Source organism: Scylla paramamosain, chromosome 12, assembly GCF_035594125.1.
Source record: "Scylla paramamosain isolate STU-SP2022 chromosome 12, ASM3559412v1, whole genome shotgun sequence".
Lineage (NCBI taxonomy): Eukaryota > Metazoa > Arthropoda > Malacostraca > Decapoda > Portunidae > Scylla > Scylla paramamosain.
Window position 1 is genome coordinate 23,342,948 of NC_087162.1, and position 21,239 is coordinate 23,364,186.

A 21,239-nucleotide genomic window follows, 5' to 3' on the forward strand; every position below is an offset into this window, starting at 1 on the left:
AGAGAGAGAGAGAGAGAGAGAGAGAGAGAGAGAGAGAGGAAAAGAATCGAGGTGGAATAACCTTCGTACAACTGAAACCTGGGACGACCCGCGGATTTCGTTTTCATTAACACTCGTCATTCCGTTTCCTCTCTGTCTCTTTTCCTCACGAACTTCACAGGGCCAAGAATGTTAGTGGACGAGTGAACGAGCGTGTGTGTGTGTGTGTGTGTGTGTGTGGCACTTTACAGCTAGAAGGGCGAGGAAGAATTTTTTTGAAGCCATTTCCAGCCTTCAGGGTCGAGGGGGCGCTTGTATTAAATATAAGTAGAGTGAACGAGAGAGAGTGAGAGTGGGGAACGTACGAAAAAAAAAAAAAAAAAAAAAAAAGGTTGCGTGCGATTATGGAAAAGAATGTGCGAGAGTAAAAGCTTGCAACTCTTTTTTTTCCGAGTGACAGAAAATGACTGTGATTCAAGTGTAATGGAGGCAGTGATGGAGGCGGGGAGCAGAGAGAGAGAGAGAGAGAGAGAGAGGGAGAGAGAGAGAGAGAGAGAGAGAGAGAGAGAGAGAGAGGGGGGAGGGGAGAGGGAGGCTGACTGACAGGTAAATAGAAATACAAAGGAATTTGCGCTTATGATTGCTTAAAAGCGTTCTGGTTACATAATTTGCGTGTGTGTGTGTGTGTGCGTGTGTGTGTGTGTGTGTGTGTGTGTGTGTAAGTGGATGGAAAAGTATGGTATTCCAGCATGCACGAATCCGCATCATCCACCTATTCACTCACCGATTCATTCACCCAGTTATTCATCCACTCACCCATTCAGTCAGTCATTCACTCAGTCACTCACTCACTCGGTTCATTCATTTATCTGTACATTTGTTTCACTCACCATCTACCTATCTATCTATCTATCTATCTATCTATCTTTTTTATCTGTCTATCTACTGATCAAGCTATCTATCTATTTATATATGTTTGTATCTGTCTGTTTATCTATATTTATCCATCTCTGTATCAATGTCAGTCTATCTGTCACTCTGTCTACCTATCTATCTGTCCATCTATCTATCTACCCATCTCTCTACCTACCTGCTTACCTACCTGTCCATCTGTCAATTTATCTATTTATCTACCACCTACCCACCTATCTATCTACCTTCTTACTCTCCCATACTTATCCACCCTATATACTCAATCCCTCCTCTTAATCCATTTCCTCCTCTTTCTGCTCCACTTCATCTCTGCCCAGCTCAGCCACCTTCGCGCTGTCCTCTTGAAGGTATTAAGTGTAAAACAGGTCGAACAAACGGCAGGTGCCTGAGGGGGAAGTGACACTCCTGAAGGGCAGTAAAAAGAGTGGACGGAAGTGAGGAGGAAAAAGAGTGAGAAAGGGAGTGAGAAAATGCACACTAATTAGACTCACTGGAGCGACTGAGAGCAAGGAGGTCAGAGAGAGAGAGAGAGAGAGAGAGGAGAGAGAGAGAGAGAGAGAGAGAGAGAGAGAGACAGAGAGACAGAGAGAGAGAGAGAGAGGATGTTAGTTAGGCAATAGCAGAAAAGCATCAAAGGTAGGTAGGCAGATACACACACACACACACACACACACACACACACACACACACACACACACACACACAGAAAAGACACTCGCATGCACGCTATTTGGTCCACTTTGCACGCAGTCTTTCTGAATATTCATCTGGGCATTAGTTCCGCCGCAGTTGGTAGCTGTTGGAATGATGAGGTAGAACATGGCCACGGAAATGTACTTTGCGTGGGGAATGCGTGTGTGTGTGTGTGTGTGTGTGTGTGTGTGTGAGTGTGTGTGTGAGTGTGTGAGTGGGTGTGTGAGTGAGTGGATGAGTGCGGTGTGTATGTGGGGTAGCGGGAAGGAGGGAATGGAGTGGAATGGAGTGGAGTGGAGTAAATTGAAGTGGAGTTCTGTGGATTGATGAAAGGCTTTGAAGGTCAGCATGAGTGTGATCCTCCTCCTCGTCATTTCTTTATTCCAATCACGTACCTTCTCCTTCTCCTCATCTCGTACCGGCTGTGTGGTGTGCTGATTGCTCACATGGCGGCGAAGGCGTTGCAGGTTCGACTCTGGCTCAGGGCAGCTTCTGTGTGGGAGAGGTAGCGCTGTTCTCCCTCTTATCTCAAACCGGTGTCATTTGGTTTTGTTTTGCTTTAATAATTCAGTTTGCAGTACTTATTTTCTTCCTTCATGTCCTCGTTTTCTTCGTCCTTCTTTTCAACGTCGTTCTCTTCCTCCTCCTCCTCCTCCTCCTCCTTCTCCTCCTCCTCTTCCTTTTTCTCTTCCTCTTCCTTTTCCTCTCCTCCTCCCACAAGAGACTCAAGATTCGTAGTATTCCATTAATAAAACACCGATTTCCGAAGGTCAATGGATCGTTTTTTTTTTTTTTTTTTGTAAAGTAGAATAACTTTGGGATTCTTTTCCTTAATCTTCGGAGTTTTCTGTTAATTTGATAGATTTTTTTATTTATCTTCATTTATCTTTCTTTTTTATTTTATATTTATTTATTGTATTTATTTATTTATTTTATTTGTTTTGAAGGGTTGGGAATTACTATGATATTCTTGTTAGTCTTTCTTCAAGGTTCATGTTTGTCTTTTTATTTGCGTGTGTTAGAGTATCATTACCGTACTGTGCTTGTTATAGTTTCTCTCTCTCTCTCTCTCTCTCTCTCTCTCTCTCTCTCTCTCTCTCTCTCTCTCTCTCTCTCTCTCTCTCTCTCTCTCTCTCTCTCTCTCTCTCTCATGAAAGTAAAGTGCCAACCAGTAGCCACGACACTAAAAGCAAGAGAGAGAGAGAGAGAGAGAGAGAGAGAGAGAGAGAGAGAGAGAGAGAGAGAGAGAGAGAGAGAGAGAGAGAGAGAACAATAACGTACCTCAACTGGTCTAATTTTGGCAGCAATAAAAGTCTTGCCTATGTTGCCTTGGTCTTGTCTGTGGCGAGTCTAATCTTTTCTTCTTCTTTTTTTCTTTCTTTCATAACATTTAGTCTTCGTGTGTATTGTAAAGCTGACTGACATTTTATATATATATTTTTTTTTCTTTCATAATACCAGCTGCCTTTCTTTCTTTCTTCCTTCCTTCCTTCCTTCCTCTTTTTCATCCTCCCCTTCATTCATTTCTACCATCCGCACTTCCTTCCTTTCTTCCTTCTTTCCTTCCTTTTTATTTCATCGGTAATCCAAATGGAAAAAACATTGCACATTTTTCTTGTTATATTAGCTGTTTTTTTTTCCTCCCTCACCTCCCTTATTTATTTCGTTCCTTCCTTTCTTCTCTTTCTTGTTTTTGTTTTGTTTTTTCTTGCGGCCTTCCTTCTTCTTTTTACTCCCTTCCTTTTTAGTCCTCCCTTCCTTCATTCCTTCCTTCATTCATTCATTCTTTCCTTACTTCCTTCCCTTCCTTCTTTCCTTCCTCCAGGAGAAAGAGGAAGCAATAAGAAAGTAAAAGAGGGTACGTTTTCTCTCTCTCTCTCTCTCTCTCTCTCTCTCTCTCTCTCTCTCTCTCTCTCTCTCTCTCTCTCTCTCTCTCTCTCTCTCTCTCTCCCCGCGTTTTCCATCTGGATATTTCGCGTCACTGAGAGAAGGAAATGAAAGTAAAAGAAGGAAAGAAAAGGGGGAGAAAGGAAAAGATCTCTCTCTCTCTCTCTCTCTCTCTCTCTCTCTCTCTCTCTCTCTCTCTCTCTCTCTCTCTCTCTCTCTCTCTCTCTCTCTCTCTCTCTCTCTCTCTCTCTCTCTCTCTTCCCGCTTTCTCCTCGAGTTGCCCAATTAAAAACACGAAACAAAAGTTGAACCTGGAAATCACGGCAGGAAATGATGTCTCGGAATAAGCTGTTGATTGCCTCTTCGTGGAAATGAGAAAATGCGTGCGTTTGACATGAGCAGGTCTGGCTTTGTGCTGTAGGCTTTGTTTTAGCTGGACCGTTCATTCACTTCCCTTCTCTTCTCTTCAGCTGATTTCTCCTCCCATTTCTTCTCTTCATTTTCCTTCTCTTCATATCGAGTATTTTTTTCTTCACTTTTCTTCCCTTCATTGCCCTTCAGTTTCCTTCACTTTCCTTCCCTTTACTTCAGTTCACTTCAGTTCACTTTGCCTAATTTTCCTTTCCTTCACTTGCTTTTCACTTTTTCCCTTTCCTCCTCTCCCTTTCTCTACCCATTTGCTCCCCACTTCTACTTATATCTGTTTTTCTCCTCCTTTCCTTCTTTTCTATCCCCTCCCTTTTCTTCCACCTTTTTCCCTTCCCTTTCTTTAATTTCCCCTCCTTTCCCTTCCTTTCCTTTAAATTCCCTTCCCTTCCCTTTCTTTTCTCTCCCTACCCTTTTCTTCCCTTTTCTTCTCTTCTCTTATCTTCTCTTCTCTTCTCTTCTCTTTCTTCTCTTCTCTTCTCTTCTCACACATTTAGGCATATCTCTCATCTCCTCTCCTTCCCCGTTCCTTATTCCTCGTTTCTATTAAGTTCTCTTCCTCTTCCATCTCCATGTCACTCCTCCTATCTCCTCCTCCCCTCTTCCCTTTCTTCTTCCTACTCACCCCTCTCCCTCCAATTGACCGTTCAAGTGGGAGGCATCAATACTGTGACACACACACACACACACACACACACACACACACACACACACAGTATCTCTCTCGCTGTTTATCATTTAACATCCATCATTTGTAAAGGATAAGCTGGATTCCTTAATGAGTGAAAGTTGTTCCCGTAAAGAAAAGAGAAAAAAAGAAGGAAAATTAGCCTTTATCTCCGCGCCGCCCTGGAGGTCATGGCGGCCAAACGATGCTGTAAACAAGAACGAATATATTGTGCTACTTGGGCAAGAAATAGTCATTATCATCTCCTTCCCCATGTGAATAACAGCATCATTATCATCAGGCTGCAATGGCGGGGGTGAGAGAGGAGAAGGAGGAGGAGGAGGTACAGGGAGCGTTAGGAAGGCCGATGAGGGGGCGGAGGGGGCAAGGACGAAGTGGAGGGTTAGCTATCACCCCGTTTTCTATAACACGAAAAAGAGGAAAACGTAACATTCCCCAAGTCAACGAAAACAAGGAATCATCTGCGTCAGGAGCGCGGCGCCCTTGCTCACACTAGGGCAGGTGAGGAGAGGGCAGCGTTTAAACACGTAAAGGGTCTGCCGTCCGAGTTTACGTGCCATTAGGAGCGTGTGAGGGCGCGTGGAGCCTCGGGGCGGGCGTGGGAAGGAGACAAAGGGCGCTCGTGAGCCTTCTGATGCAACAATGGTATGGCCGAAGGAGCATTGTTGGCGACACAAAAGGACCAGTGACCTGCCTGATGCCGGACTGTGTTTTTGTCTGCGTGAGGGGACCGGGGGAGGGAGAGGGAGGCAGAGGAGGTGGTGGGAGGCGGGGGAGGGTAAAGGAGGCGCTGTTAGTAGAGAAAGAGTGGGTAGGAAAGGGGATGCCATGAGGAGGAAGTGTGGGGAATGTAATGCGGTGGAGGAGACTGTTGGAAGAAGGAAGTGTGGCACAGAAGGGAAGGGGACTTGGGTAGGAGGGTAGAGGGAAGAGCTGCTTAGGTAAAAGGGGAAGAAGGATGCTACTGTTTGGGGGAAGTGCGGTACGGAAAGGAAGGGGACTAGGAAATGAGAGCAGAAGAAGGAGGTGCTGGAGAACGGAAGGGGTGGGGGGAGGATGACGGAAGAGTGGCGTTACTGAAGGAAAAGGGGGAAGGAAAGAGGATACATTTGGAACGAAGTTGGTAAGGAACGGATTGGGAGCAGGGAGAGAAAAGTACAGGAAGGACATTGGGAATAAACGTAGGAATGTGAGGGCGGAATGATAAGGTATAGATTGGGCAGGGAGGAACTTAAAGGAAGAACAACAAGAAAGATGGAGAGCTAGCGGGAGAGAGAGACACGGAGAACAACTGCTAGTGAAGAGAAAGAAGGTAACAGATAAAGACAGACATTCCTTGGGTTAAAAAGACGGTAGGGGATAAAGGAAAGAGAAACTAAAGGTAAGATTGATAACCAAAGTGAGTAGGATGAAAGGAGCTGCTGAGGAGGTAGGAGAAAGGAAGAGATGAAGCACAGTTGGGGTATTTCATGTGGGTATATAGTGTAAGAAAGAGTTACTGCTGTTATTGTGGTGGTGGTGGTGGTGGTGGTGGTGGTAGTGGTGGTAGTAATCTCTTCCTGTGGTATTGGCTGAAATGTTTATGCTGATTTTCTTCCTCCACCGTGTCTATTCTCCTTCTCTTTCTCCAGTTGCAGTGTTCGTGGGTATTCGGTTGGCTTGGGTCGTATATTATTTCGCAGAGACGAGTAAAGATGATGACCACGAAGGCTGCTCCTAATGGCTGCATGGTATTTGTTATTTACTTTCCCCCCGCGGCTGAATATTCCACGAGGGGAAGAATATAAACCAGGATCTCATTTCCTGCTTGAGGCGAAATACGAGTCAGGAATAGAATTGAATTACGCAGACGCACACACACACACACACACACACACACACACACACGAGAGAGAGAGAGAGAGAGAGGGGGGGAAAAAAAAGGGGGTGGAAATAAAAGTGCTTTCTTTCCTCCGAGTATGCCTCCAACTCGTTTTCTCTTCCCAAACTCCCATAAAGCAAGGGACGCTCCTTCAAACTTTCTTAATATGCGAGAGACGAACGAGAAAGCATATTTTGGTCCGCGTTAATACGAAGGGAGTCGTGTTTGGCAAGGGTGGTGGAGGGGACGTGGACGAGAGATTGGGGTATAAGGGGTGCTGTGTTTGGTAAGGTGGGGAGCTGAGTAGGCGAGGGTTTAGGGTTCCGTGGGGTTGTTGTGTTGGGGGGAGAAGAGTGTAGGTGGAGGAGGAAGGAGATTTAGTAGAGGGGGGTTTGGTGAAGGACGGATGAGGAGGAGGAGAGGAGAGGAACATGATTGGGTGAAGGAAGAGGAGGATGAGGAGGAGGTGAATAAGTAGCTTGGTGAAAATGAAGTAGGAGGAGTTAGCAGAAAGGGAATAGGAAGGCCAAGTAAGAGGAGGTGTAAGAAGAGGAGGAGGAGGAGGAGGAGGAGGAGGAGGAGGAACAAAAAAAAAGATCAAACAACACCAGATTTGTTGGTCCTTAGGAAGAAGAAGAGGAGTAGAATCGTGTGTGTGTGTGTGTGTGTGTGAGTGTGTGTGTGTGGGGTTCCTGCTTAACGATTATATGAGTGTAAATCTCTCTCTCTCTCTCTCTCTCTCTCTCTCTCTCTCTCTCTCTCTCTCTCTCTCTCTCTCTCTCTCTCTCTCTCTCTCTCTAAGCACCTCTTCACTATTCGTAACTCTCTTCTTCCCTCCATCTCTCATGTTTTATTCTCTCATTCCCTTCACTTGATTTTCATCTCTTACTATCATTTTACTGTCGTTCGTTATAGGCAGTCTCTCTCTCTCTCTCTCTCTCTCTCTCTCTCTCTCTCTCTCTCTCTCTCTCTCTCTCTCTCTCTCTCTCTCTCTCTCTCTCTCTCTCTCTCTCTCCAATTACGTAGGAGGCATAGTAGGTAAGGCCAGTAATTTTCTCCTTCATTATTTTCCTCTCTGTTCTTTCCTCTCCGTTCTTTCCTTTCTTCCTCACTTTTCTTACAATTTCTTCTTTAGATCTTTTTTGGTATGTAATATTTTTTTCCCTCTCCTCCCCCTCCTCCTCCTCCTCCTCCTCCTCCTCCTCCTCCTCCTCCTCCTCCTCTTCTTCTTCTATCTCCTCCTCAAGTTTAAATTCAAATATTTGCTGCCAAGAATATATACATTTCAGTTTATATTCAGATTTATTTCTTGTTTGCTCCTCCACCTTCTCTCCCTGTCCTTCTCCTTCCTCTTCTTTTTTTCTCCTCTCCTCCTCCTCCTTCTCTGTGATCTTCCTGTCATGTCCTTCTCCTCACCTCTTCCCTTTTCCTTCCCACATCCTTCCTTTATCCTCCTTCTCAACTCCCGCCACTTCTTTCTCTTCTCTCGCCTCCCGTCTCGTGCTGGCTCAACTCGTCCCCTCTCCCTCCCTTTCTTTCTCTCTCCTCTCCCTCCTCTCCTTCATTCCGGCGCGCAGAGAGAGCCGCTGGGGGGAAACATGAAGAGTCCATGAAGGAAAAAGGTTCTTGCGCTTCAGGTTATGAGTGTCATGGCGCTGGCTCTCTCTCTCTCTCTCTCTCTCTCTCTCTCTCTCTCTCTCTCTCTCTCTCTCTCTCGTAACGAATTCCTACGTTCTATTTTTTCTTTTTCTCCTTGCCCTTATTAAATTTCTTTATTCCTCTCTCTCTCTCTCTCTCTCTCTCTCTCTCTCTCTCTCTCTCTCTCTCTCTCTCTCTCTCTCTCTCTCTCTCTCTCTCTCTCTCTCTCTCTCTCTCTCTCTCTCTCTCTCTCTCTCTCTCTCTCTCTCTCTCTCTCTCTTTACCCTCCTCTCCCTTTATTATTTCACACTACCGTTTTCTTTTTTAGTTTGTCCCTCCTTCCGTTTTCATTACTGTTCCTCTGAGTCTTTGTTTCTTGATTATCTTGCGTGAGCTTTTGTAATCTGGAGATATTTATTCTATTTTTCTTCCTTTCGTTTGGTCTTTTCATTGGGGTCGCGAATGTTAGGGTCAGGGTTAGGCTGGAGGTGGGTGAGGGTGATGGGAGTGGAGGGGGGTAGTGTGCCTGGGGAGGTCAACAGATAAAGCACAAGGAGTCACTGGCGGGAAGCAATCTAGACAGGTTTATGGGTCGATATAGAAGCACAGTGTGGTGGCGTGGGAAAGAGAGAGAGAGAGAGAGAGAGAGAGAGAGAGAGAGAGAGAGAGAGAGAGAGAGAGAGAGAGAGAAATGAATAAATGAAATGTCATATGCGCATGAATAAATGTATAGATATAATGAAATAAAGCTTGATAATTCAGAGCAAGATAATATGCAACTAACAGACAGACAGACGGAAAGAGAGATAAAGACAAAATATAAATAAAAACAGACATACATACAGACAAACAGTTAAAGATAGACAGATCGACAGAGCAGAACAAGAAAAAAGGAACAGATACACACATACTAGTGTAATCGAAAACACACACACACACACTCACACACACACACACACACACACACACACACACACACACACACACACACACACACACGTAAAACTAACCAATAGCACGGAAAAGTTTCACGCACGCCTCCAAAAGTTATGGGGAAATATAGAATTTATGTATCATGGAAAAGCTGCGTTGGCCAGTCATTGCCCTGTGGCGCTCCAGGACTCCGCGTTTTTAGGAGGAAAGTTGCTCTGGGGTAAGACTGTCCATTGTGCCGGAGAGGAGAGTTATTACTGGGGGGGGGGGTAGTGGTGGTGGTGGTCAGTCTCATTAGGAATCCGTGCCAAAAGTTGTGGTTATAGTTTGCTTCATTTCTCTTTGTCTCTCTCTCTCTCTCTCTCTCTCTCTCTCTCTCTCTCTCTCTCTCTCTCTCTCTCTCTCTCTCTCTCTCTCTCTCTCTCTCTCTCTCTCTCAGGTTGGTAGTGATTTTTATTTGGTAGTGATTTCTTTTTAATCTGGAGACATTGTATAAGTAAAATTTTGTTTGATAACATTTTTTTTTTTGTTATTCGTTATTATACTGGTTCGAAGTGTAAAACTGATATTTGTTTCAATTTACTGTATGTAATATACTCCTTAAAACTGAATTCATTTAGTTATCTCTCTATCCGTGCGTGCAGTTGGGGAATGGGAAAGAAGAAAAGAAAACGAATACAAAGGAATAGGAAACAAAAGGAAACATGAACTCCCGTGACGCCGAGACAATTTATTGCCGCAAGGTATTATTACAACATGAAGATAACCAAAGTATATACAAGTATTTACAATCAGCCAAAATTAAAGGCAAGCGGAGGAAAAAAATGCACGTGAAGAAGAGCAACACGCGACAGGTGGAAGAAATAGCAACACCTTGAACACACACCCCTCCCCTCCAGGCGCAGAGGTGAGGCAGAAAGAACCTCGTGTTATGTGGGGCAAGGAATTAAGCCTCCGCGCCGTACTGCACGCACACCATTGGAGTATCAAGAGCGGAATGACCGAAAAAGATTACAAGCTATCATAGTATATCACGTGAACGGCATATTTGTTTTCGTTGGACGCAAATTACGCCACATTTCTCCGTGTTGTAATTGGCAGGAGCTATTCGTTTCAAGCTATTTGGCTCATTTTTGCATTGCCCTCGACACAATTCGTTCGCGAAATTCGTGTGTGTTTTCTTGATTGGTCATGTAATTTTTTTTCTTTCTTCAGTCACTAATTTTTTTTCTTTCACTTTCTTGTGTGCATTACCGTCATCTGTTTTTGGTCATGCTGTGACTTTTTTTCTTCACGGTTCTCGTGCATTGCAGCTTGTTATAATAGTCCATTTCTCCCTGACCTGCAGTACCTGAACACTCATTACTTTACTTTTGTGGTGCTATTGCTATGTAACTTTTTTCACTACCTTTCCGTTCATATATCGCTGCTTACTTTACCTGTCCATTACTTCCTCATTATCATTTCCTAAGTAACTTTTTCTTTTTTCTACCATTATCAAGACTAATGTTCAAGCCATCAGTCAGCCGTCCTTTCTTTACTCTAATACCAAGCACACACTTCTTTGTCCTTGTTTCTTTTTACGTATCCTCATGTATTCCTCTCACTCTGTGTCCATCAGACAACCTATCTTTATTCCCGTACCACACTCTACTTTATTCTTTATTCCTTCGTTTGTACCCTCATGTATTCCTCTCTCTCACTCTATCTCTCAGGCAACCTTCCTTCTTTTTACTGTAATACGAAACACACACTATTCTTTGTTCCTTCTTCTGTACCCTCATGTATTCCTTTCTCTCACTTTGTATCCCCTAACTTTTTGCAGCTCCGGTGGTGGACATCATAGACGACAGAGGCTCCTCGGTGAGTGAGAAGTTCTACAAGACGGGCAGCACCATCGAGCTCAAGTGTACCATTAGCCAAATGCCGCAGGCCCAGACCTTCATTCTGTGGCGACACGGCGACCACATGCTCAACTACGACACTTCCAGGGGCGGCATCAGGTGTGTGTGTGTGTGTGTGTGTGTGTGTGTGTGTATGTGTATGTGTGTGTGTGTATGAGAGAGAGAGAGAGAGAGAGAGAGAGAGAGAGAGAGAGAGAGAGAGAGAGAGAGAGAGAGAGAGAGAGAGAGAGAGAGAGAGAGAGAGAGAAAGTTTGTGTGTTTGTCTGCATGTGTTTGTGCGTGCGCGTGTGTGCTCGTGCGTGTGGAGACTACGTTCATGTCACCAGCTCAATGAATGCAGCAGTTTTGCCACCTGAGGACACGCAGACGTGATGTTGCTGTCACTGGGCGATGGTTCCACCCTCTGATTGGCAAATTGACTGTGTACCTACCAAGACTCATATTTATTTACCATTCGATTACACCAACACAAGTAATCCGGTGTCTAGCACTGAATAAAGGTTTTGGTAGTTCACAGTCAACTTGCCTCGAATTTTCAAACCAGACAGGAATACGTAAAGCAATCAGAGGATGAGAGGGACAGTGTTGCCATGTTCGTGTCTCCTCACATGGTGAAATAGCTGAACCTGATACTTTGACAATTACCCCTTCCCTTATTTCCTCACTCCACCCTTTTCCTCACTCCTTCCCATACTTTTTTTTTTCACTTCTTCTATCACTCCTTGCCTCACTCGCTTCTCTCTCTCACTGATTCATTCACTGGACTCATTGTCTCGCTACTTCCACCATTCCTTCCCTCCCTCAGCCCTCTCCTCACTCACACCTTACCTCACTCACTCACTCGTTCCTTCACTTACTCATTCCCTCCCTCACTCACTCTCTTCCAGCATCCTTTACCTCTCTCACTCCTCTTAGTTGTTCCCTCACTCGTTCCTTCCCTCCCTCATTGCTCCCTTCCCTCTTACCTCACCTCACTCCTCCACCCACTCTTTACCCACCCTTCCTTTACTCTTTTCCTCACTCACTCACTCCCTCCCTCACTCCTCTCACTCCCTCCCCGCAGCGTGAAGACCGACATGAGCAGTTCGGTGATCGTGTCCACTCTCTTCATCGCCAACGCCACTCCGAAGGACTCCGGGAACTACACTTGCTCCCTCGGCGACGTGGCCACCGGCAGCGTGCTCGTCCACGTCCTCAATGGTGCGTGGTGGTGGTGGTGGTGGTGGTGGTGGTTTTGGTGGAGTTTAGATATAAAGCCCCAGTAGTAGAAGTAGTAATAGTAGTAGTAGTAGTAGTAGTTTGTTGTTTTTTTGGTGGCTCTTGTTGCTTTGATAGTAGTAGTAGTAGTAGTAGTAGTAGTAGTAGTAGTAGTAGTAGTAGTAGTAGTAGCAACAGTAGCAGCAGCAGCAACAGCAATAACAGTAGTAGTCGTAGTAGTAGTAGTAGTAGTAGTAGTAGTAGTAGTAGTAGTAGTAGTAGTACAAGTAGTAGGAACTGTAGTATTACTAGTTACAGGAGCAGCGGCAGCGGTAGCAATAACAATGTTAACAACAGTAGGAACAAGTTTAGTTCCTGCATTACCATTGTGTTTCATTTTATCATTTGTTTTCAGCCTCACTCAGACACACGAAGAGAAACGTCAAAATAACGAGTAACGACCAAACCGGAAATTAGAAAGGAACCGCATTTATTTGTTTATTTATTTATTTTTTTCTGGGAACAAGAGAATAAACTCCATCGAGGCTCACAATTTTTATTTTTATTTATTCATTTTTTTTTATCCATTCTGTTTCCCATCAGTAACACATTTTTACATTCCCTGCTTTTCACACAATGGTGAACTCTTCCATCCTCCCTTTATTGATAAGCACACAGTGGGTTCCCTTTTATTTTGTTTACTTTTTAACCTCTCAACCCGTGCCCACTCGTGTAAATAAAAGAACGCAATACATTTTTCAAAACCTGATCCACTCCAGCATCGGATCATAATTATGTTTTTTGTCGTCCTTTTTTTTTTTTTTATCAATGGTAATTTTTAGTTTTTGTTTTCTGAGGACGATTATTCAAGTTGACGGAATTAGACCATCTGATCCTTGCATTGGTGCGTGGGAAATAATTTTGACTGCGTGGTGAAGAGGTAGTAGTACAGCAGAAGGATCCTCCCCACATACCACTCAGCCAGGCAGGAGGAGGAGGAGGAGGAAGAGGAGGAGGAGGAGGAAGACCATGTTCGTTAATCTCTCTCTCTCTCTCTCTCTCTCTCTCTCTCTCTCTCTCTCTCTCTCTCTCTCTCTCTCTCTCTCTCTCTCTCTCTCGGCAGTGGGGGGAGATAATAATGGCCTGTGGAAGGATTACCTTTCACTCTTCTTCCCACACACACCTGTCGTCTTTGTTTACCTGTCGCGTAATTGACGTCCGTGAAAACGAGTTTGTGGGTTGAAGTGAGTTTTTTTTTCCTTATTTTTTTTTCCTCCTTCCACGTGTTTGCTTTTTTGTTGTGGGTTTTGGTATACCTGAGCGGTTTAGTGGCTTCATTAGAATGGAATTAATGGTTACACTTATTGTCAATTACTGGTATTTGTTCCGTCTGATTAAAAGGCGCGATCGAGGGAAATGTGTTTGTGTTGTGTGTGTGTGTGTGTTTGTGTTTCATGTTTAGTTTGTTATCCTCTCTCTCTCTCTCTCTCTCTCTCTCTCTCTCTCTCTCTCTCTCTCTCTCTCTCTCTCTCTCTCTCTCTCACCACCATCATATATTCACATTTTTTCAGTCGATACATCTTTTTTCTCCTCTCTCCTTAATCCCTCCCCCGCCTCCTCCTCCTCCTCCTCCTGCTCCATTCCAATCCATGCCTCACACTTGTCCTCTCTTCTTTCATCTCGCTCACAGCTTTTCCTTCTGACGCTCCCACGCATTCAGCTGCCTCTTCTTTCCCTCTATCATTTGTTATTTTTGTCCCCTATGCTGTTGTGTTCCCCTTGTTATCCCCTTGAAAACCATTATTGTTCCGGCGCCCACATGTGGCAGCTGACTTTCGTTTATGCTCTATTGTCTAACTTTTTTTTCATTTCAATATATTTTATCGCCTCGTTTTATGAAGGTCACGGGTTTTGCTTTGTGTATGTATGCATGTGTACGTGTGTTGGATTGGCTACGCATCACTGGGGCATTCATGTGTTCACTCTTTTTCATTTACTTACAGTAGTATATGCACGTTATTCATTTATGTCATTTTTTTTTTATTTCAGCTTTTTTTTTTCTCTCATAGGTCACGGATTTGTTTTCATTTGAGTGTGGCTGTGCATCTATCACGCACTCACTCTCTCTTTCTCACTTATTCACTTACTCACTCACTCACACGTGTAGTTTCGTTCGTGTAATTTATTCCAACAATTCGTCTTTTCCAACCTTTATTGTTTTTCGGTTCTCCCCCACTTCCACCTCCCCTACTCTCTCTCTCTCTCTCTCTCTCTCTCTCTCTCTCTCTCTCTCTCTCTCTCTCTCTCTCTCTCTCTCTCTCTCTCTCTCTCTCTCTCTCTCGCTGCCACTCATTCACACTTCATTATTCACGAGCCTTTGAATAATCCCTCTCCCTCTCCCTCTCACTGCCCAGTTCTCTCCTTGCAGTGTATATTTTTGTCTTTCACTTATTTCCTCCGCTCCTTCCCTCGTCCTTCACCAACTCCACTCTCTTTTTTAGATTTCTTCCACTTTTTAACCTCAGCATGAAAAGGATGAAGAAATGTTTTGTTTTGTTCTTGTTTGGATATTGTCTTGTTTGTTCCTGTGATGTTTTTTTTGTTTGTTTTATTTCTTTGCTTATTTCCAGAGTCCTTACTCTTTTTCATCTTTGAATTTTTTATAATATTTTTTTCTTTCTTTTTTTTTGTAATGTATTCTTTTGCTGGTTCGTTAATTTTCTCCTTTATTCTTTTCTCTTTTTTTTTCAGTGATGGGTGATTCTTCATTCCCCTCTTCTTCCTTCTCTCTCTCTCTCTCTCTCTCTCTCTCTCTCTCTCTCTCTCTCTCTCTCTCTCTCTCTCTCTCTCTCTCTCTCTCTCTCTCTCTCTCTCTCTCTCTCTCTCTCTCAAACATCTGTCCCTCATCTCTTCAACAGTCATTTAATTCTACCTTAGTTACTCATTTACGTTATTTTTTTCCCTTTAGTGACTGATTACCAACCACTTATTTTTTTATTTTTATTTTTTCGTATCACTCACCTCTTCCACAGTTCATCACTTCATCTTCCTAGTACAGAAGATCACCACATGAATCACCACATGATTCACTTCGCTTCATGACTCTTCACTTACAGGCACGCATTCACCAGTCCTGTACTATATCTGTCCTTTGCCATGTCACTTTGCTGTAGTATATCAATCCATCACCAGCTCTTTTCCCTCTCTCCTGTAGGCGAGCATCCTCAGGCAATGCACGGCTCCAGCAGGAAGGACCTTTGCTCCCTCACCTTGGTGCTGTTACTCTCATCCCTTACCACGCTCATCAACCTCCTGAGATGATCTCCTGGGTCAGCCGAGGTCACGAGCCATGGGGCACTGTAGGGAGGTCAGCTGCGTGGATGTGGATGCTGGTCAAAGGTTGAGGCCTGACCACACTGATCTTGACCCTCTGAAGAAGCATTTATGTTTAATTCTTGGTTTATTTTAGTTTTAGAAAAATTAATGTGTTTTTGGACATAAAGAAGTAGAGTAAGGAACAGGAGGCTGAACTGAGTGCGTGGGATGCGAGTGTGCGCCGTAGGAAACCCATAACTTAGCGTGGGACACACCCAGCTGCCGGGACACAGGCTCTGAAGGAGGCCCTGCTTTCCACTTTTTGTGTGTGTTCGGGTTGTGTCTGGTCGTCATAACTCGCGAGAAATGACCTTGTGTGTATATTTTTGTATGACTCAGTGAACGAACGAGGACGAACTGATGGACTAAAGATGCGCCGCAGTGTTTGTTGCCCTCTGGAGGGACAGTGTGAAGGAAAACGGTTTTTTGGCCCCTGAAGGCAGTGAAGGAAAGTGGTTGTTTCGTGAAGGGACTGTGCGAAGGAAAACTCCCCGCTGTCCCTGAAGGGATTGAAGGAAAACAATGTATTGCATGAAGGAAGTGAATGATGGAAAACCTTTCGTCACCTCTGAGAGATAGCTAAAGATGTGTCGCCTCTGAAGGAAAAGTAAGAAATGAAGAGATTTGTCGCCTTTGGAGGAAGAGGAAGGAAAACAGTGTATACCCCATCAAAAGAAAAATGTAAAATATAAATGGTTTGTTGCATCTGAAGGAAGGTGGTGCGTTGCTCCTAAGGTAAGAATGTGAAGGAAAAAAGGGTCGTCATTTCTGGAGGAAGTGCGTGAAAAAAAAAAAATGATGTATCGCCTATGAAGGGAGAAGTGAAGGAAAACCGACTGAAGGGCATGGAAGAAAACGTGTTGTCCTTGTTAGCGGCGGCAAGTGACAGCAGCCAATCACGTCGTTTTGTTGTGTTGATGTAGTGTTGGTAACGTGACGGACGTCCGCCGCCTCCACCAGCACGGACTAATGAACCTTTTTACCACACCAAGGGCGACCCTGAGGCTTGGCGGAGGTGGGTGTGTACATACATGCCGTCAGTCCCCCGTGTGTGTCTATGTACGTGTGTATGCGTGAGTGCATGTATGTGTGCGTGGCCAGGCGTACACGAGCAGAGGTTGGACTAGACGCTCGTGACTCCTCTTAATGTGCTCCAAATGTGGATTAATGGACTCGTGAATGCGTTAAAGAGAAACTAATAACAAACTGTAACAAAACAAGAAAAAAAAAAGTATATACGTACCTTCATTCCCTTAACGCGTTCTTCCAGTTGTCGTACATCTTGACCCAAACTATCTCCTTTCCCTTCCCTTCCCATCCCATTCCTTCCTAATTCCCTCGCTGGTGCAAGACGGAGACGGGGAAGACAAACAGACTTGGTGTCCACAATAGCGCCCTTCCCGAGGAGCTGAAAGGCAGTTGCGGGGCGCTATTCACAAACCTAAGGGAACGAGAGGCCGCCCTACGCCACCTCGCCGGGAAACTGTTCTGCCCAAAATGCGGTCGTGGCCAGAAACTTCCGAGTGTTTCCGCTAATTGCTGTGATTTATTTTTGTCCTTTATTTTTCAGTGCGACTCCAAATTGCGTTCTGGGGAGACACAAACCCATGATTGTAGCTGAAGGAAATTGGAAGTGTAAAATGGGCTTGGAGGAAGAGTTGGAGGGTTGGAGGGGAGGAGGGGAGGAGAGGAGTGGTGGTTATGGTGGGGCGAGTGAAAAAGTAGTATTGGTCCATGAACGTAAACTTGAATGAAATGAATGCTATGGTTGAAAAAGTGTTATTAGCGCACTAAACGTAAGTATCTTTCCGCTCTTTTTTTCCTCAGTTTATTGTTGTTCAGAAACGAGGCTGTACAGTGTTTTTCAAAAGAATTTGTGATTACTAAAAGATCACGAAGCTTACTCTGATTTATAGATCGATTTTTTCACCTTTTTGTATCACAGGGCCGTCCTTTGTAGGGTAGGCATGACAGACCCCCTGACTCCCCTACTCCACCTCCTCCACCTCCACCATCCATCCAGTAAAGCGGAGTGGCAGAGGCGTAGGCGAGGACTGGCGTGGTAGTGGGTGGAGTGGTGGAGGTATGGAAAAGGGGTGGGGGGATGAAAAGACTTGGCTTAGATGTGGAGGTTGAAGTGGGGAGTGAAAAGGTGAAGGTGAAGTGGCCACCTGAATAGCGTCCGGGCTCAGGGCAAGAGAGTGGGCGGTGCAGGTGAGATGAAGGCGGTCAAGGCTGCTTAGTAGGGACTCAAGGGCTGAATTAATGAGGAATTTCTCGGAATCTGATGAAGCGGTGGGCAAGATAAATGTGTATATTACGAGTTTCTATGCATACCTATTTTTCTCTGCAGAATTTGAATGCATTTTCGTTATTTTTTATTTAGTTTTTACAAAGGAATTTTTACATTTTTGTATTTGTATTTTCAAAGTGTAATGTTTGAACACACACACACACACACACACACACACACACACACACACACACACACACACACACACACACACACACACACACACACACACACACACACACACACACACTTTTTAGCTCGTATGTACTCATTATTCTTGCGATCATTCCGTCTTTCACTAATTCTTCAGCGTTAGTAAGGTGACTGTGTTTAAATATCAAGTATTTTTCTCTTTCTTTCTTTCTTTCTTTCTCTCTTTCTCTCCCTCCGCGCCCTCACCCCCTTTTTTTTTCTCTCATTATAACTGTAGGAGGGAACATTTCAGCCAGTAGGGGAGGAGGCCGTTCGTGTGCCCTCCCGCGGTGGTTTATGTGAAGGTCGCCGCCCCCTGTTCCTCCCACTAGACTGCACGAAAAAAAGAAAATGGGGAGGTGGATGAAGGGGGAAGTTTAAACAAAAGAATTAAGTTTGTGCGTGTTGATGGTTGTTCAATTGTGCGTGTGCGTTTGGCAGACACGGAGTTAAAGGGGAAGTCATTGAGTGAGGTACGGATGAGAGAGAGAGAGAGAGAGAGAGAGAGAGAGAGAGAGAGAGAGAGAGAGAGAGAGAGAGAGAGAGAGAGAGAGAATCGTTAAGGCTGCTGCCAGAAACAGAATGAAAAATTTCAGACCTAAGCCAGGTGAAGTAAAGAAAAACAATAAAAGTAAGTATCTAAAAAAAAAACGATGCGCACATAAGATTTCTTTAATGCAGATAAATTTCAAAATGATAATCATATTTAAATGCAAGAAAAGATTGACAATTATTTGGCAAAAGCACAGGTAATGCACATTAATTGCTACGAAGAATTCAGATTCATTGTATCATAATTAGGTTCAAATGTACTGCAGAGGAAAGTATTTAGAGATGTTTGAATGCTGCCCAAAAAGTTAATGAGCCTTGGTGCTCGAACATGAAGGTAGGTAAGTGGAGCAGACGCAGTTTTCTGGTTGTTGTACTTTAATTTGGACTGGGTAAGAGATTAGACTTTTATAGGCACGATTGGCAGGTGGAAAAAGATATATCTTTCTCTTAATGGGACTATCACTTGTGGGTGTACTGACTTCCTGCAAGTTGCCTTTGTTCTTATGTATGGAAGTGGCCAGATGAGCGTGGCTGCGGGTGAGAACTAAGAAAACCAGAAGCTCCTCAAGGCGGCAAAGAGATGGACACTCAGAGGAACCTTCCTCTCCCACAGCACCAGCAATTCCCCACACCCTCCTTGTCCTGTTCCTCTTTCTCTAATATGTATGAAACGAAGAAGCATATATATATTTACACATATACATATGAATATATATAAACAATTTTAACTTCGCTGTAGTGGACTCTGAGGTAATTTCTGTTGCGTGTTGGTCGTGCTTTCAGACTATGAATTCACATGTGAATACCATACGTACCTATACGTAATCCTTTGTGTTCCCTGGCAGTCCCCACCACCACCACCATCACCAACACCACCGCCACCACCACCACTCCCGCCGCGTCAGTAGTGGGAGGCCGCCGGGGCTGTTTGACGTGGATTTGCGTCCCCACCTCACACCCAAACATCCATCAACCCCTCCGCGTGTATGTGTTTTTGTTTTTGTTTTTATTATTATTGTGTGCTTGCTCAGTATGAGTGGCGGGTTGTGTGTGTGTGTGTGTGTGTGTATGTGTGTGCGTGTGTATGTGTGTGTGTGTGTGTGTGTGTGTGTGTGTGTGTGTGTGTGTGTGTGTGTGTCTGCGTGTGCGTGCGTGCGTGCGTGCGTGTGTGTATGTGTCCCCGTCCGGATTATATTTGTGTGTGTGTGTGTGTGTATGTGCCACCGCTCACCCACTCACTCATATATAACGCCTCCTCCTGAGATGCCATTTTTTTTTTTTTTTTTTGTGGTGAAATGGGAAAAAAATCTGACGTGAGTGAAGACAAAAATCATTGTGTAAATAAGATGGATCATTACTATTTTTTGAAGGTGAACGGATAGAAAAAATAAGAAAGCTAGAAAAAAAAAATATTTCAAACAATCCTCACAAGGACCAAACTTCACTTACAGTAAACAAAAGCACCACAAACACAAAAAGCAAATCAGCTAGATGGTTTGTCTACACACACACACACACACACACACACACACACACACACACACACACACACACACACACACAACAAACAAAATAGTGTTTATGAGAGGAATACATCACCATCAAACTCTTTTTGTTGTTGTTAATGTTGTTGTTTGGCGCGCTCCGTCTCTTCTGCTATTCTTGTGGGTATAAGAGAGAGACAGATAGAAAGAAAAAGGCAAACAGAATCAGATAATAACAAAGCACGTATGTTATATATGTATAAGAAAACTCTACTAGATATTTCAACGTTGCATTTCTTTGGTAGAAGGAAAGAAAAACACTCTTTTCGTGTAGTTTACTAAGTAGTAGTGTTACTTTGTTGTATACAAGTATGAGAGAGAGAGAGAGAGAGAGAGAGAGAGAGAGAGAGAGAGAGAGAGAGAGAGAGAGAGAGAGAGAGAGAGAGAGTGGTGTGAATGGTTGTAGTTTGTAGTTTGCTGTGATTTTTTTGTAACTGTAAATACTGTCGTAGGGTTTGTATGCAGCCAATAAACAGTTGACTGATCCATCAACAAAAGTGTGTGTCATTGTCCTCCATTCTCCCTTCCTCATTGATGTTGTTGGTATTATGTCGAGTATTTTTCTTTTATAATTCTCTCTCTCTCTCTCTCTCTCTCTCTCTCTCTCTCTCTCTCTCTCTCTCTCTCTCTCTCTCTCTCTCTCTCTCTCTCTCTCTCGTCTAAACAGCCATACGATCCTGCAGAAGGTCGGTCAGCAACAACCAGGAAGTTCAGGAAGTTGACCTCAGCGACCTCTATCTAAGGAGAAGTGTCCTGCGCTGGTCGCCACCCTGTCTTTACCAATGCTCTAATTCCCCCTCACATGGGTATTATTAAGCTGCACCATATTAATGCATGAAACAACATAAGGTGCTTCTCTCGACATCATGACTTATTGGGAGGGTGTAGGAGTGGAAACTCTCTCTCTCTCTCTCTCTCTCTCTCTCTCTGTGTGTGTGTGTGTGTGTGTTCTAGATTTTACCATTAAAATATGCATGACCAACTAACTAGCTTACGAGTGAGTTTCTAACTTTGATAATCAGATAGTATTAAGTACAAAAGCCTGAGTATAAATAATTCCTGAATTCATAAATGGAAAAAATTAAGTACCCTCTCGCAAGTATATTTAAATCCCCTTCATCCAGCAGCCGCATGTCACCCTTCC

The 21,239-nt window shown here is 44.1% G+C and overlaps 1 protein-coding gene across 1 annotated transcript in view; it reads left to right on the plus strand.

Moving 5' to 3' along the window:
• LOC135105905 (lachesin-like) overlaps nucleotides 1-20,108 on the plus strand; it is a 163,565-nt gene extending 143,457 nt beyond the window's left edge. The window contains exons 7-9 of the mRNA XM_064014579.1: nucleotides 10,864-11,041; nucleotides 12,006-12,142; nucleotides 15,354-20,108. Of these exons, the coding sequence (XP_063870649.1) occupies nucleotides 10,864-11,041; nucleotides 12,006-12,142; nucleotides 15,354-15,460 (422 nt within the window). The 3' untranslated portion in view covers nucleotides 15,461-20,108. The remainder of the gene's footprint in view (nucleotides 1-10,863; nucleotides 11,042-12,005; nucleotides 12,143-15,353) is intronic.
• The last annotated feature ends 1,131 nt before the right edge of the window (nucleotides 20,109-21,239 follow it).